Source organism: Nycticebus coucang, chromosome 5 (assembly GCF_027406575.1).
Source record: "Nycticebus coucang isolate mNycCou1 chromosome 5, mNycCou1.pri, whole genome shotgun sequence".
NCBI lineage: Eukaryota > Metazoa > Chordata > Mammalia > Primates > Lorisidae > Nycticebus > Nycticebus coucang.
The window spans coordinates 54,762,828-54,779,727 of NC_069784.1; the positions used below are offsets into that span (position 1 = coordinate 54,762,828).

At 46.5% G+C, this 16,900-nt stretch overlaps 2 protein-coding genes across 18 annotated transcripts in view; one reads left to right on the forward strand and one right to left on the reverse strand.

The window, feature by feature from the left end:
- The window catches only part of SETDB1 (SET domain bifurcated histone lysine methyltransferase 1), a 52,515-nt gene extending 35,748 nt beyond the window's left edge, over positions 1-16,767 (forward strand). For 5 of the 9 annotated variants that reach the window (XM_053590684.1, XM_053590686.1, XM_053590685.1 and 2 more), the window contains 12 exons: positions 1,746-1,893; positions 1,983-2,141; positions 4,087-4,719; positions 4,982-5,098; positions 10,592-10,761; positions 11,575-12,203; positions 13,936-13,964; positions 14,083-14,215; positions 14,506-14,671; positions 15,549-15,760; positions 16,040-16,128; positions 16,270-16,767. In XM_053590684.1, coding sequence (XP_053446659.1) covers positions 1,746-1,893; positions 1,983-2,141; positions 4,087-4,719; positions 4,982-5,098; positions 10,592-10,761; positions 11,575-12,203; positions 13,936-13,964; positions 14,083-14,215; positions 14,506-14,671; positions 15,549-15,760; positions 16,040-16,128; positions 16,270-16,387 — 2,603 coding nt within the window. In that variant the 3' untranslated portion in view covers positions 16,388-16,767. Of the gene's footprint in view, positions 1-1,745; positions 1,894-1,982; positions 2,146-4,086; positions 4,720-4,981; positions 5,099-10,591; positions 10,762-11,574; positions 12,204-13,935; positions 13,965-14,082; positions 14,216-14,505; positions 14,672-15,548; positions 15,761-16,039; positions 16,129-16,269 lie in introns of those variants that run through there. The other 4 variants (XM_053590689.1, XM_053590691.1, XM_053590692.1 and 1 more) reach the window with 4 other exon arrangements.
- The window catches only part of SEMA6C (semaphorin 6C), a 314,549-nt gene that overhangs the window by 86,208 nt on the left and 211,441 nt on the right, over positions 1-16,900 (reverse strand). The window lies entirely within an intron of this gene.

Genomic DNA, 16,900 nt, shown 5'->3' on the forward strand with positions numbered 1-16,900 from the left:
TCTGGATAGGGTGCTGTGGTGTCATAGCCCACAGCAACCTCAAACACTTGGGCTCAAACCATCCTCTTGCCTCAGCCTTCCCAAGTAACTGGGTCTACAGGTACCTGTCACAACACCTGGCTATTTTTAGAGACGAAGTCTCGCTCTTGCTCAGGCTGGTCTTGAACCCCTAAGCTCAAGCAATCCACCCCACCCGCCTCAGCCTCCCAGAGTGCTAGGAGCCACCAAGCCCAGCCCTGCCACCATTAGTTGATAAAAGAGTGCATTTAAAAAAATATTCCTGGTTGGGTGGCGCCTGTGGCTCAGTGGGTAGGGTGCCAGCCCCATATACTGAGGGTGGCGGGTTTGAACTCGGCCCCAGCCAAACTGCAATAGAAAATAGCCAGGCATATTGGCAGGTGCCTGTAGTCCCAGCTACTGGGGAGACTGAGGCAAGAGAATCACCTAAGCCCAGGAGTTGGAGGTTGCTGTGAGCTGTGACACCATGCCACTCTACCGAGGGCAATAAAATGAGACTGTCACTAAAAAATACATATATATGTTCCTGGGTAGGCAGTGCCTGTGGCTCAGTCTGTAGGGCACCGGCCCCATATACCCACAGTGACGGGTTCAAACCCAGCCCCAGCCAAACTGCAACAAACTGGCAGGCAACTGTAGTCCCAGGTACTTACGAGGCTGAGGCAAGAGAATCGCCTGAGCCCAAGAGCTGGAGGTTGCTGTGAGCTGTGACACTACAGCACTCTACTGAGGGCAGCAGAGTGAGACTCTGTCTCTAGAAAAAATGTATATATTCATGGCTCGGCATCTGTAATTCAACAGCTAAGGCCCCAGCCACATACACTGGAGGTGGGTTTAAATCCAGCCCAGGCCTGCCAAACAATAATGACAACTATAACCAAGAAATAGCCAAGTGTTGTAGTAGGCGCCTGTAGTCCCAGCTACTTGGGAGGCTGAGGCAAGAGAATCGTTTAAGCCCAAGGGTTTGAGGTTGCTGTGAGCTATGACACCATGGCCCTCTACCCAGGACGACATAGTGAGATTCTGCCTCAAAACACACACACACACACACACACACACACACACACACACATATATATGGGGGGGGGGTATTTTTTTTTTTTTTTTTCACCAAAGGCCAGGTGCAGTGGCTCATGCCTGTAATCCCAGCATTCTGGGACGGTAAGGTAGGAATATTCCTTGAGGTCAGGAGTTCAAGACCAGCCTGAGCAAGAGCAAGACCCCATCTCTATTAAAAATAGATAAATTAGGGTAGCGCCTGTGGCTGAAGGAGTAGGGTGCCAGTCCCATATGCCGGAGGTGGCGGGTTCAAACCTAGCCCGACCAAAAAAAAAAAAAAATAGATAAATTAGCTGGGCATCATGGCAGGCGCCTATAGTCCCGACTACTTGGTAAGCTGAGGCAGAAGGATCCCAGGAGTTTGAGGCTTCTGCAAGGTGGACTGATGCCTCAGCACTCTAGCCTGGGCAACCAAGTGAGACAATAAATGAAGAAGAAAAGAGAGAAAGGAAGTAAGGGGAGGGAGGAAAGAAGGAAGGAAGGACCCACCCAACATGTCCCCACTCACTGGTGTAAATAATGGAAACTGGCAGTTTTTGGCACTTACTCAAAATGTTTTCATTGCTCTTTTTCATATTGCATGAGTTAAGGGTCTGATGTGTGTGAATGAATGTAATCGACAAAAGAAGCTGTTATCTTCTCAGAGGGCAATTTCCCTTTTCTTATAGGTGCTGTGAGGAGCAAAGGCCCTGTTGTCCAATACACACAGGATCTGACCAGTACTGGGACCCAGTTCAAGCCAGTGGAGCCCCCACAGCCTACAACTCCACCTGCCCCACCTGTTCCACCTCTGTCCCCTCAAGCAGGTGACAGTGAGTGAGTGCTATTCCTTCTTTTTTCTTCAGTTTCTTTCATAATGTATTTTCTGCATCTTTTACTCTATTACCTCTTTTCTAATTGCCTAGAAGCTTAGAAAGCCAGCTTGCCCAGTCACGGAAGCAAGTAGCCAAAAAGAGCACATCCTTCCGACCCGGATCTGTGGGCTCTGGTCATTCCTCCCCTACATCTCCTACACTCAGTGAAAATATCCCTGGTGGAAAATCTGGGATCAACCAGACCCACAGGTGAGGAAATCTCAGGTGCTCTGGGCAGGTTAACAGTGTAGGCTGAGTAGTCACTGTGTATGGAAAGTTCCTTGGTTCCAAAGGGTTTACTTTAAGGTTATGATGGTGAGGAGTTTAGACTTAAAAAGGAAATGTTAATCTGCGGTGCCTGTGGCTCAAAGGGGTAGGGCACCAGCCCCATATACCAGAGGTAGCAGGTTCAAACCCAACCCCGGCCAAAAACTGCAAAAAATAAATAAATAAATAAATGTTAACCTTACAAGTTTTAAGAAACAGAAAATAAGGCTCGGCCCCTGTGGCTCAAGCAGCTAAGGCGCCAGCCACATGCACCTGAGCTGGTGGGTTCAAAGCCAGCCTGGGCCCGCCAAACAACAATGACAGCTACAACCAAAAAATAGCCGGGCGTTGTGGAGGGCACCTGTAGTCCCAGCTACTTGGGAGGCAGAGGCAAGAGAATTGCTTGAGCCCAGGAGTTGGAGGTTGCTGTGAGCTGTGATGCTACAGCACTTTAAAAAAAGAAACAGAAAATAAGAATAACTGGATTAGAAACTGGGTTCCTGGAAATACGGTGTTAGCAAAAAGTCTTTTGCTAAAACTTCTTGTTGAAGATAGTACCATTGTTGCTAAAATAGAGAAAAGGGCTGAGTGCAGTGGATCCTGCCTGTCATCCCAGCACTTGGGAGGCCAAGGCAGGTAGATTGCCTAAGCTTACAAGTTCAAGACCAGCCTGAGCAAGAGCGACTCCGTCTCTACAAAACAGCCAGGCAGTGTGGCAGGTACCTATAGTCCCAGCTACTCAGGAGGCTGAGGCAAGAGAATCGCTTGAGCCCAAGCGTTTGAGGTTGCTGTGTACTATGCTGCCACAGCACTCTACCCAGGGTAACAAAATGAGAATATGTCTCAGAAAAGACCAGAGTCTCTTCTCTTGAATCCTGGGAGTTACTAAGGACATTTTTTTTTTTTTTTTGTAAAGACAGAGTCTCACTTATTGCCCTCATTAGAAGGCCATGGCGTCACAGCTCACAGCAACCTCCAACTCCTGGGTTCAGGTGATTCTCTTGCCACAACCTCCCAAGTAGCTGGGACTATAGGCGCCCACCATAATGCCTGGCTATTACTAAGGACATTTAGAGGACATACAAAGGATTGATAAGAGACTAGATTCTACTTCTCTAATTCCCAGGCAAATATATTTTAGTAAGAGGAGAGCTATTGATGGAGGTTGCTGTGAGCTGTGACACCACAGCACTCTACTGAGGGTGACAAAATAAGACTCATTCTCTAAAAAAAAAAAGTGATAGCAACACCTGTGTTTCAAAGGAGTAGGGCGTCGGCCCCATATGCCAGAGGTGGCTGGTTCAAGCCCAGCCCCAGCCAAAAAATAAACTGCAAAAAAAATAAAAAAGAGGTGAGCTATTGAAATGGAGATTTAGCCTGTCAGTTCAGAGTAACTAGAAAGGGCTAGGCCTCGTGGTTCATGCCTATAATTCTAGTACTCTGAGGTGCTAAGCCAAAGTGGGTGGATCGCCTGAGTTCATTTGTTCCAGACCAGCCTGAGTAAGAGCGAGAAGCCGTCTCTACTAAAAATAGAAAAACTAGGCAGGTGTTGTGGTGGGGGCCTGTAGTCCCAGCTGCTTAGGAAGCTGAGGCAGGAGGATTGCTTGAACTTAAGAGTTTAAGGTTGCTGTGAGCTATGAGGCCACGGCACTCTACCCAGGATGACAGAGTGAGACTGTTTTAAAAAAACAAACAAAAAGAGAGTAACCAGGAAGTTTCATTGTCCAAGGTTGGTAAAGCCAGGGAAGATCTTTCTTAAATGTCATCTTTAGTTTCAAGAGCATAGTTACTTGAAAGATGACAGAAACGGCTTAGCTGGCTGGCAGGATAATTATACAACAGAGAGGTGTGTTGCTTTCCAATCTGATCTTTGGCATTTCATTTGCAGATCACCTTTAGGCTTAACAACCTCTGCCCCAGCATCCTCAGCAACCCCAGCCCCTCCAGTACCCCCAGCCTTCCATGGCATGCTGGAGCGGGCCCCAGCAGAGCCCTCCTACCGAGCTCCCATGGAGAAGCTTTTCTACTTACCTCATGTCTGTAGCTATACTTGTCTGTCTCGGGTCAGACCTATGAGGAATGAGCAGTACCGGGGCAAGAACCCTCTGCTGGTCCCACTGCTATATGACTTCCGGCGGATGACAGCTCGGCGTCGAGTTAACCGCAAGATGGGCTTTCATGTTATCTATAAGACACCCTGTGGCCTCTGTCTTCGGACAATGCAGGAGATTGAACGCTACCTTTTTGAGACTAGCTGTGACTTCCTTTTCCTGGAAATGTTCTGTTTGGATCCCTATGTTCTTGTGGACCGGAAGTTTCAGCCCTATAAGCCTTTTTACTATATTTTGGACATCACCTATGGGAAGGAAGATGTTCCCCTATCCTGTGTTAATGAGATTGACACAACTCCCCCACCCCAGGTGGCCTACAGCAAGGAACGGATCCCAGGCAAGGGTGTTTTCATTAACACAGGCCCTGAATTTCTGGTTGGCTGCGACTGCAAAGATGGATGTCGAGACAAGTGAGTTGGTAGGGGGATTGCTGCCCCTGCCTCTGGCTTTATTACGGTTGCTTTTCTTTTCACCTTACGTCTATACTGCTTTCCCTATCTCCCTATACCTTCTTCCTCAGCTGGAACTCCTGCCACAGAGCCTCCATGAATGCTGTGAGGTCAGGAGGCTAGAGTCTAATGTGGCCCCACTGAGTAACTGTATATGTGCATCTTACGTTGTTTTTTCTCTCATCTTCTCCCCTTTTCCTTTGCTTGCCTCTGTCTTGTACAGATCCAAGTGTGCCTGCCATCAACTAACTATCCAGGCTACAGCCTGTACCCCAGGGGGCCAAATCAATCCTAACTCTGGCTACCAGTACAAGAGACTAGAAGAGTGTCTCCCGACAGGGTAAGTAGTCTGAGGATGTTGGGACGCCTCAGAGACTGAGGACCATCTTCTTAGTTTTCTGTATTTGTAGGAACCATCAGAAATCTTAAAATTTGGTACCAAAAATAGAATGCCACCATGGCCATTTTATTAATTGAAATTATTTCCTGAGGTCCCAGGAATTTCTTTTGTGGGCTTTCTTTGAAATGAAGGCATGGGGCCAGGTGCAGTGGCTCACGCCTGTGATCCTAACACTCTGGGAAGCCAAGGTATGTGGATTGCCTGAGCTCACAGGTTCAAGACCAGCCTGAGCAAGAGCGAGAACCCACCTCTAAAAATAGCTGGGTGTTGTGGCGGGCGCCTGTAGTCCCAGCTGCTCTGGAGGCTGAGGAAAGAGAATCACTTGAGTCCAAGAGTTTGAGGTTGCTGGGAGATAAGATGCCACGGCACTCTACCAAGGGTGACAAAGTGAGACTTTGTCTCAAAAAAAAGAAAGAAAATTTAATTCAGCCAGCATACCAGGTGCATTTACTCTTTCTGTGGTAAAACCAAGATGAAGAGACCAGCTGTGGGGATCTGGCACCGTGGTTCCTGCATGAAAACAGTAGTTGGTGGTGCCTGGACCTACGGCACTTCTGCTATTACAGTAAAGTTGGCCATCAGAAGACTGAAGGGATTAAAAGACCAGTAGAAGCTCCATCTTTTCAGATGTCACAATCCTCTAATATTTTGTGTTAATTTATGTAAAAAAAAGTGTGAATATATGTATGTGTGTGTTTATTCTTTTTTCTCTTCCTAAGCCTCCCTGAGAAGAGAAAAAAAAAGTATATATGTATTTAAAGCCTGAATGATTTCACCTGGAGAGAAGGTTGACATTTAGGGCGGGGCTCAGGAGCAAGCTCTGCGAGCCACATTTTAGAGGCTGAGCAGTGTATGAGATTAATGACAGGAAAGAGGAAGATGATAATGTGATAAATTGGCATATGCAAACATAAGCTAATACATTTAGTTTTCCAGATACGTAAGAAACAGTGAGGAGCCGGGCGCGGTGGCTCACGCCTGTAATCCCAGCACTGTGGGAGGCTGAGGCGGGAGGATTGCTTGAGCTCAGGAGTTCGAGGCTTGTCTGAGCGAGAGTGAGACCCCGACTCATGAAAAAAATGGAAAAACCCAGCCGGGCGCCGTGGCAAGTATCTATAATCCCAGCAGCTTCAGAGGCTGAGGCAGCAGGATGCCCACAGCCGGAGTCTGAGGTCGCAGTGAGCTACGACGCCATTGCCCTCTGCTCAGGGCATAGGGTAGAACTGTGTCTCGACAAAAAAAGAAACAGGGAGGAGAAAAGCATTAATGAAATAATTCAGTAAATGTCCCATAATTGAAAGGGCCAATTAGGTCTTGACATAACATATGAAACTATATCCCCACAAACAGACATCGTAAAATGGCAGGACACTGAGAACAAAGGGAAAATCCTAAAGTTTCTAGAGAATAGAAATAGTATAGAAAAACTCAAAATTATTTCACCTTCCCAAAATAACACTGGAAGATAGATGGCAATTGAGGGAAAATTATTTCTAACTTAGAATTCTAAGCTCAGGCAAACTATCCCTTAAGTATTAAGGTGGGCAGTACCTCAACACTTCCATTATTCCCCTTCTCAGAAAGTTACTCAGAATGTTTGCCAAAATGAGAGGAAAGGCCAAGAAAGAGGAAGGCAGTGATCGTGCAGTAAAGGGAGCTTCCAGGCTGACAGCTGTGCTCTAGGCATAGAGAACAGTCTGTGCTTTAGCAGGCCAGATGGCTATAGGAGTGACTTCCCCAGGAAGATGGGGTTGATACAAACCTGACCTGTCCGAATATCTTCAGAGAAGACTGAGACTACTGGGGAGCCCATAGGTGCAGCCTCAAGACCCTTCAGACCCTTCAGATTCCCAAGTGCGGCCATTCAACCAAATCCAAACTTCATAGGGATTTATTCTATACAATTAGATTCAGTAAAAAGGCCACAATCAAAGATCCATAAGGCCACAGGTTCCCCACCACTGCCTGACCAAGTAGTATGTGAGTGGATGTTATGTATATTTTTTTACATGTTTGAAGTGTTTCATTAAAATATTTTGAAGTAACCACACGTAATGTCATTCGCCTGCTTAAAACTCTTTAATACCTTCCCACTGGACTTTGTATTTTATTCTGAGTCTTAACCTTGGGTTATAAAATACTGTACTCTCTGGCACCCTGCTATCTCTCTCCCTCCAAAATTGTTCCAGCCACACTGATATTCTCAGTTCCTGGATCGGGTTGACCAAGGGCCTTCCAGTGCTACTTCTGGGGTCTTGTACACACTGTCCTTTCTCCTGGTATGCCTGTACTTCTCCTGGTATGCCTGTACTTTTCCTGCCTTCTCTAACCTTGAGCTCCCTCAGCTTTGATCTCATTTCAGATACCTTCCCTTGTCACTGTAAAACTAGGTCATTTTTTCTCCCTTAATTCTCAGATCCAGTACTGTGTTTATGTTGTTTATAACATTTATGACAACTTTATCGGTTGATACTACTTTTTTTCTATCTTTACATTAGAATGTAAGTTCCATGAGGGCGGGGACCTTGTCTGTTTGTCTTGCTCACCGCCATATTAACAGTTGGCAGTTACTATAACCAGTATCTGAGTAAACAAATTCTATGGAATGAATGAATGAATGCTCAGGATAGTTACTCTAAAGGAGTGATTAGACCTAATTTGAAATTACAGCCTGTCCCTATTAAGTTGATCCTGCTTCATCAGCTGTAAATAGAGGATATGAACATAAACATTGTTCCCAATCCCTGTGTGGTTTCAAAGGACCTAACAAAGTTTCTTTCTTTTTTTAAATTTTGAGACATAGTCTCATTCTATTGCCCCAGTAGAGTACAGCGGTGTCCTTACAGCTCACTACAGTCACAAACTCCTGGGTTCAACTCCTGCCTCAGCCTCCCAAGTAGCAGGACTATAGGCATGTGCCATGACTCCTGGCTAGTTTTTCTAATTTTGGTAGAGATGGGGGTCTTTTTCTTTTTTTTTTTTTTTTTTTTGGCCGGGGCTGGTCTTGAACCCGCCACCTCCGGCATATGGGACCGGCGCCCTACCCGTTGAGCCACAGGCGCCGCCCAAGATGGGGGTCTTAAGTTCTGCTCAGGCTGGTCTTGAACTTTTGTGTTCACCTCGGCCTCCCAGACTGCTAAGATTACAGACTTAAGCCACTGCATCTGCCCCGAAGTTGTTTCTCAATCTGATGCTTTATAGGGTTATTTTGAGGATAGAATATGCAAATGTATTTATACAGTATTAGAGTAAAAAGCATTTATAGAGTGACAAACACAAAGTACAGTGGACCCTCCATCAACCGGACATGCACTACATGTACATTTTCTGTACAGCAGGCCTAGTTCCTTACGGGTTTTTTTTGTTTGCTTGTTTTGTTTTGTTGAGACAGAGTCTCACTGTGTTGCCCTCAGTAGAATGCCGTGGCGTCGCAGCTCAGAGTAGCTGGGACTACAGGTACCCGGGTGCCACAACATCCAACTAATTTTTTTTGTTGTTGTTATTGTAGTTGTTGCTGTTTGGCAGGCCCAAGTTCAAACCCATCAGCCCTGCTATATGTGGCCAGCACCCTAGCCGCTGAGCTACCGGCGCCAAGCCAGCCTAGTTCCTTATGTTGACCACCTCTGTATGTTAACCACTTTGTTACAGTCAACTTACAGGGGTTCTACTGTAACTGTTTTTCATTTTGGGTTTTTTTTTTTTTTAGACAGTCTCACTTTGTTGCCCTCTGTAAAGTGCCGTAGGGTCACAGCTCACAGCAGCCTCAAACTCTTGGGCTTAAGTGATTCTCTTGCCCCCGCCTCCCAAGTAGCTGGGACTACAGGCACCTGCCACAACGCCTGGCTGTTTTTTGATTGTAGTTGTCATTGTTTGGCAGGCCTGGACTGGGTTCAAACCCGCCAGCCCTGGTATATGTGGCTGGCGCCCTAACTGCTGAGCTACAGGTGCCAAACCACCTGGCTGTTTTTTAGAGAGGTTCTTACTCTTGCTCAGGCTGGTCTCCAGCCTGTGAGCTCAGGCAATCCACCCACCTCAGCCTCCCAGAGTGCTAGGATTACAGGCGTGACCCACTGCACCCAGCCTCCACTATAATTGTTAAATTGGTAGAAGGCCGGCACGGTGGCTCACACCTGTAATATCCACCTCTCCTAGCACTCTGAGAGGCCCAGGCAGGTGGACAGCTTGAGCTCATGAGTTTGAGACCGGCCTGAGTAAAAGCAAGATCCCATCTTCACTAAAAATAGAAAAACAAGGCAGGAGGATAGCTTGAGCCCAAGAGTTGGAGGTTGCTGTGAGTTGTAACACCATGGCACTCCACCTAGGGCCACAGCTTAAGACTGTGTCTCAAGAAAAAAAAAATTCTTAGAATATGAGCTTCTTCATGGTAAAGACCATGACCTGTTGGCTTGGCGCCCATAGCACAGTGATTACGGCACCAGCCACATACACGGAGGATGGCAGGTTTGAACTCAGCCCAGGCCAGCTGATCAACAATGACAACTGCAACAAAAAATACCCAAGTGTTGTGACAGGCGCCTATAGTCCCAGCTACTTGGGAGGCTGAAGCAAGAGAATCACTTAAGTCCAAAAGTTTGAGGTGGTTGTGAGCTGTGACACTATAGCACTCTACTGAGGGCAACATAGTGATACTCTGTCTCAAAAAAAAGTGACTGTTTTCATTATTATATTTCTAGTGTCTAGTAGGGTTCTTGGTGTTTAATAGGTGTTTACTGAAAGACTGAAAATCAACTTTACCATAAAACAATTCCATGAACGTTAGTCCCAGTTTCTCCTGCCCCTTTTGTCCCTTTACTCCCTTCCAGTCTCGGTTATATTGGCTTCTACTTTTCTCCCATATCTTTATTTTATGCATCTGTTTCTACACATTGATGTTGTCTACAGAGTACTTATTTTAGTGGCTGTATAATCTGTACTCCCATCACTTTTCTGCAGATGTGAAGCATTCTTGTGTTCACTGTAATAAACTGTGCTGCTATAAACATCTTCATAAGTCACTTCCCCCCCTTCCGAATTATTTCATTAGCCTGTTTCCACATGCATCAAAGACCATAGACAATTCAATAAATCGCTCAGATCATTACATTTCTTTTTACTTTTTTTAAAATTCTTTTTTGACCACTGTACTAACAGACATTGCCTAATTTTTAGTCTTTATCCACAAGACATTATAAATGATGATAGCTTACGAATTAAGATAGTTTTGCCTATAGTCCCAGCTACTTGGGAGGCGAAGGCGGGAGACTCACTTGAGCCCAGGAGTTAGAGATTGCTGTGAGCTGTGATGCTACAGCACTCTACCCAGAGCGACAGCTTGAGGCTCTGTCTCAAAAAAAAAAAAAAAGATAGTTCTATGAATTTTCCTATGCTGTATTGTTCATGTTGTAATGGATTTTATTCTTCCTTCCTCTTAAGAGTATATGAGTGTAACAAACGCTGCCAATGTGACCCAAGCATGTGCACAAATCGATTGGTACAACATGGTCTACAGGTTCGATTACAACTCTTCAAGACACAGAACAAGGGCTGGGGTATCCGCTGTTTGGATGATATCGCCAAAGGCTCTTTTGTCTGTATTTATGCAGGTTGGTGATGAAATATAAGGGTTGCTTTCTGGGGTTGGGACGTGGTGGGGAATTGAACCAGCAGCAGGTTACACATAAGAATAAAGTGCTTAGCCAGGCACAGTGGCTCACACCTATAATCCTAGCACTCTGGGGGGCCAAGGAGGTGGAGTACCTGAGCTCAGAAGTTCAGGACAAGAGGAAGACCTTCTCTCTAAAAATAGCCAGACATTGTGGCAGGTGCCTATAGTTCCAGCTACCTGGGAGGCTGAGACAGGAAAATCACTTGAGCCCAAGAGTTTGAGGTTGCTGTGAGCTGTGACACCACAACACTCTACCGGGGGAGACAAAGTGAGACTCTGTCTCAAAAAAACAATAAATAAATAAAGTGCTTAGGCCAGGCGTAGTGGCTCAAACCTGTAATCCTAGCACTCTGGGAGGCCAAAAAGCGAGAATTTAGCTCAGGAGTTTGAGATGAGCCTGAGCAAGAGTGATACCCTGTCTCTACTAAAAACAAAAATTAGCTGGGCATAGTGGTGGGCACCAGCTACTCAAGAAGCTGAGGCAGGAGGATCACTTGAACCTAGGAGTTTGAGGTTGTGATGAGCTATGATGCCACGACACTCTATCCTGGGCAACAGAGAGAGCCTCTTTTGGGGGGAAAAAAAGGGGGGGGGCAAAATACACAAAGGAGGTATCATCAAAGAGAAATGACATTGCAGAGGGGAGATGTTCTGACTCTGTATTGTTAGACTGGGTATTGATGGCAATGACCAGATGCTTTCTAAGTAATCCCCATAACCCTAAAAGGCCTTTAATTTTCTTCATTCTCAGGCAAAATCCTCACAGATGACTTTGCAGACAAGGAGGGTCTGGAAATGGGTGATGAGTACTTTGCAAATCTGGACCATATTGAGAGTGTGGAGAACTTCAAGGAAGGATACGAGAGTGATGCCCCCTGTTCCTCTGACAGCAGTGGTGTAGATTTGAAGGACCAGGAAGATGGCAATAGTGGTACAGAGGACCCCGAAGAGTCCAATGATGATAGCTCAGACGATAATTTCTGTAAGGATGAGGACTTCAGCACCAGTTCAGTGTGGCGGAGCTATGCCACCCGGAGGCAGACCCGGGGCCAGAAGGAGAATGGACTGTCTGAAACAGCTTCCAAAGACTCCCGCCCTCCAGACCTCGGACCCCCACATGTTCCGGTCACTCCCTCAATCCCTATAGGTGGCTGCAATCCACCTTCCTCTGAAGAGACATCCAAGAACAAAGTAGCCTCATGGTTAAGCTGCAATAGCATCAGTGAAGGTGGTTTTGCTGACTCTGATAGCCGTTCATCCTTCAAGACTAGCGAAGGCGGGGAGGGCCGGGCGGGGGGGAGCAGAATGGAGTCTGAGAAGGCATCTACCTCAGGACTGGGCATCAAGGATGAAGGAGACATCAAGCAGGCAAAAAAAGAGGTAATGTCCCAATCCCAAAAGAAACCACCACCACCCCCACACACCCAGCACATTCTTAGTGTTTATTTAAAGAACTAGATTTTACTTGGACATTTTTTTTTTTCAGAGACAGAGTCTGGAGCGTTATGGCATCACAGCTCACAGCAACCTCCAGCTCTTGGGCTTAGGCAATTCTCTTGCCTCAGCCTCCTGACTAGCTGGGACTACAGGCACCCACCAATGCCCAGCTATTTTTTTGTTGCAATTTGGCCAGGGCCGGGTTTGGTATATGGGGCTGGAGCCCTACTCACTGAGCCACAGGCACCGCCCAGCTTGGACATTTCTTGGTACTTCAAAAGAAAACCAAAAACCATGTAATCCCAGCACTTTGGGAGGCCAAGAAGGATTGCCTGAGGCTGGGAGTTCAGGACCAGCCTCAGCAACATCTATAGCAAGACCTCATCTCTACAAAAAAAAAAAAGAAAGAAAGCCGGCTTAGCACCCATAGCACAGTGCTTACGGTGCCAGCCACATATACCAAGGCTGGCGGGTTCGAACCTGGCGCAGGCCAGCTAAACAACGACAACCGCAACAAAAAATAGCCAGGTGTTATGGCACCCTCCTGTAGTCCTAGCTACTCGGGAGGCTGAGGCAAGGTAATCTCTTAAGCCCAAGAGTTTGAGGTTGCTGTGAGCTGTGGCACTATGGTGCTCTACAGAGGGCAACATAGACTCTTGTTCCTCAAAAAAAAAAAAAGCCGGGCATGGTGGTATACCTGTATTCCCAGCTACTCAGGAAGCTGAGGTGGGAGGATTGCTTGAGCCCAGGTGTTTACGGTTGCTGTGAGCTATGATTGTGCCTCTTTGCACTCTAGCTTGGGTGACAGAGTGTGACCCTTTCTCTTAAAAAAAAAAACTTAAAATCTACACGGGGAATGACAACTAGCTGGTTCATTGAAAAATTAAAGATGGGGCAGCGCCTGTGGCTCACAGGAGTAGGGTACCGGCCCCGTATGCTAGAGGTGGTAGGTTCAAACCCAGCCCCAGCCAAAAACTGCAAAAAAAAAAAAAGAAAAATGAAAGATAAGTTTTTTTGTTTTTTTAATTAAAAGCTGTTGCAAGTTATTTCTACTAAAGTAGAAAAATAAGAATTGATTTTAACTATATCTTTAATGATACTGAAACTTCCCACATTATAGATGGTAAAACTGTGTCCCTGGCTGGTATAACACTCTTCTCTTGGTATTTTCCAGGAGCATTATGCCCCAGCATGGGAAAGCCTACAAGGCTCCTGCCAGGAGGGTTTAGTAATGAGAGTGGTTGTTGCAGAGTGATTTCCTCACACCCATCCCACTTTGTTATTGTTTTTTGAGGCAGAGTCTCACTATCTCACCATGGCAGTAGAGTGTGATGGCATCACAGCTCACAGCAACCTACAACTCTTGGGCTTAAGCGATTCTCTTGCCTCGGCCTCCCGAGTAGCTGGGACTACAGGCACCCATCACAATGCCTGGCTATTTTTTGTTGCAGTTATCATTGTTGTTTAGCAGGCCCTGGCTGGGCTAGAACCCACGCCTCAGTGTATGTGGCCAACACCCTACACTGGCTACGGGTGCCGCCATACCCACCCCACTTTAGATGGTGCACCTTTCCCTGGCTGATGTTACTTCGAAGGTCATTTAAAGTCAGGTCTAATTATTGGATTTGTTATCTTGAGTCATGAAGCATTTAACCTTTCACTTGCTCTTTTCCAGGAGCCTGATGACCGAAACAAAATGTCAGTGTAAGTGCCTGTCTTTTGACCTGTTTCCAAAGCTGCCCTTTCCCCTCAAGCCTGTGAAAGGAGCCTAAGAAACAGCAAATAATCTGATCCCTTCCTCTCATTCCTTCCCCTCCGTCAGAGTTACTGAAAGCTCTCGAAATTATGGTTATAATCCTTCTCCCATGAAGCCTGAAGGACTTCGCCGCCCACCCAGTAAGACCAGTATGCATCAGAGCCGACGACTCCTGGCCTCTGCTCAGTCCAACCCTGATGTACGTGACCTCCTCATACTGTGCTGTACCCAGCTTTCTTTTTCCTTCAGGATCTAAGTAAAGAAACATGGAACATTTTTACTTTGTCATGTCCTTCACTGTAATTACTGTTAGGTCTTTTCCTGTTTCTTTGGCTTTTATACCTTGCCTCATCTTCTGTTATCCAATATCTAATCTTCCTCTTGCTACAGTCTCAATCCTTTCTTACAAAACCATAGGTAAGAGCAAGGACTTGAAGGGGCCATTTCCATTTACTCTTCTTCCTTATTCTTACCCTTCTGCTTCCCCAGGATGTCCTGACACTGTCCAGCAGCACAGAAAGTGAGGGGGAAAGTGGGACAAGCCGAAAGCCTACTGCTGGTCAGACTTCAGCAACAGCGGTTGACAGTGATGATATCCAGACCATCTCTTCTGGCTCTGAAGGGGATGACTTTGAGGACAAGAAGAATATGTCTGGTAGTCTTGAAAATTTTGGGGAGTGGTAGGAAGAAACAGTAGGAAAGTTGGGTAGAGCACTCTAAAGAAGTGGGAGAGAAAAATTTAGATGCTAAGAGTTGACGCATCTCTTAAGGAGGCTTCCTGGCTCTATGTTATACCATTAATATTGTTTGACACATCCGTTTTCTCTCTTCTGACTTCCTCCTCTTTTCCCTCAGCTCCTTTGTCCAGCAGATCTAATTCTGCTTGAAAAAAACTGCCACTGGTTCAGCACCCGTAGCACAATGGTTACAACACCAGCCACATAAACTGAGAGTAGCGGCTTTAAACCCAGCCTGGGCCAGCTAAACTGCAACAAAAAAGTAGCTGAGTGTTGTGGCAGGCACCTGTAGTCCCAGTACTTGGGAGGCTGAGGCAAGAGAATCGCTTAAGCCCAAGAGGTTGACGCCATGGCACTCTACCGAGGGAGACATACTAAGACTGTCTCAAAAAGGGATGGGGGAGCAGTGCCTGTGGCTCAGTGAGTAGGGCACCAGCTCCATATACTGAGGGTGGCGGGTTCAAACCCAGTCCCAGCCAAACTGCAACAAAAAAATAGCCAGATGTTGTGGCGGGTGCCTGTAGTGCCAGCTACTCGGGAGGCTAAGGCAAGAGAATCGCTTAAACCCAAGATTTGGAGGTTGCTGTGAGCTGTGTCGTTACAGCACTCTATCAGGGGTGATAAATTGAGACTCTTATCTCTTAAAAAAAAAAAAACAAAACTGCCAGTTAGGTTCTTTGCCTGAGTCGCAGCTTACTGGTATTTCTGAGCTATAAGGTGTGGGAGAAAAAAATGAGGGTAGAATGTGCAGTTGTGAGTGGCATAGACCCTGACCCCATTTTCTTTCCTCTATAGGTCCAATGAAGCGCCAAGTGGCAGTAAAATCAACCCGAGGCTTTGCTCTTAAATCAACCCATGGGATTGCCATTAAATCAACCAACATGGCCTCCGTTGAGAAGGGGGAGAGTGCACCTATTCGTAAGAACACACGCCAATTCTATGATGGTGAGGAGTCTTGCTACATCATCGATGCCAAGCTTGAAGGCAACCTGGGCCGCTACCTCAATGTGAGACCCTTCCCTGTACCTCTGGTTGCTGGGTTATCCCAGGGTCCTCAGATTTCTAGTTCCTGCTCTGAAAATTCTGAATACTCTGAAAACCTGCCCCTTTTGGTGGTTATAGATGTTTGCTCTCAAAGAATCTTAAAGAAGTAATTTCCTTCAAAACATCTCAGCTGTAATGCAGGGTGGGGGGAGGTCAGACGGCATCATTTTCCTTCCTACTCACCCCACAAAGCCAGATTGTCTTTCCCTGGTTTTTATTTGATCCTGTTCTTAAACCTACAGCACAGTTGCAGCCCCAACCTGTTTGTCCAGAATGTCTTTGTGGATACCCATGATCTTCGCTTCCCTTGGGTGGCTTTCTTTGCCAGCAAGTAAGACGGAGTCGGGAGCAGATGACGGGCGAGGGGCAGACACTAAAGTTTGAAGGGCCTCCCTTCCATGCATGATCCTGTAACCCCAGGTGCCTAGTTATCTGTTGTCTTCACCACACCCATCCTTTTTTTCCTTTTCAGGAGAATCCGGGCTGGGACAGAACTTACTTGGGACTACAACTATGAGGTGGGCAGTGTGGAAGGCAAGGAACTGCTTTGCTGCTGTGGAGCCATTGAATGCAGAGGGCGTCTTCTTTAGAGAATGGCTTCCTGACCTTCAGAACCCTTCTCAACCTCAGGAACTAGGTCCTCCTGACTGTTGAACTCTGACCCCAAGTCTCTGGTCTAGCTACTCCCCTCAGCTCCTAGTCCATAGAAATGGGGGCACTGGATCCAGAAATCCCTTTCTTTGTGGTGCTAGCTGGCCGGATCCCTTCTCCACCTCCTCAGGTGGGGAGAGATTGTCACTGTAACCTAGGTCTGTTGTCCCTCAAGTCTTCCTGCCGCTCATCCTGCCCATCCCATGTTTGTTCAAGTGTTCATGCTTCTCACAGATATCATTCCTGGAATGGAGGCTGTGTATCTACTACCCTTGGTTTGTATTATTTCTTGAAAGTCTTAACAAGATGATAAAACTAAGACTGCGATTTATTTCTCTCCCTCAGACCCTGTACTCCCAGTTCTGGATCTCCCAGTGAGATGCCCCCGCCCACAGTCCTCCCCAGTGGAGACTTGTCATTAAGTTTCTACTTTCTCTAGCTTTGCATTTTCT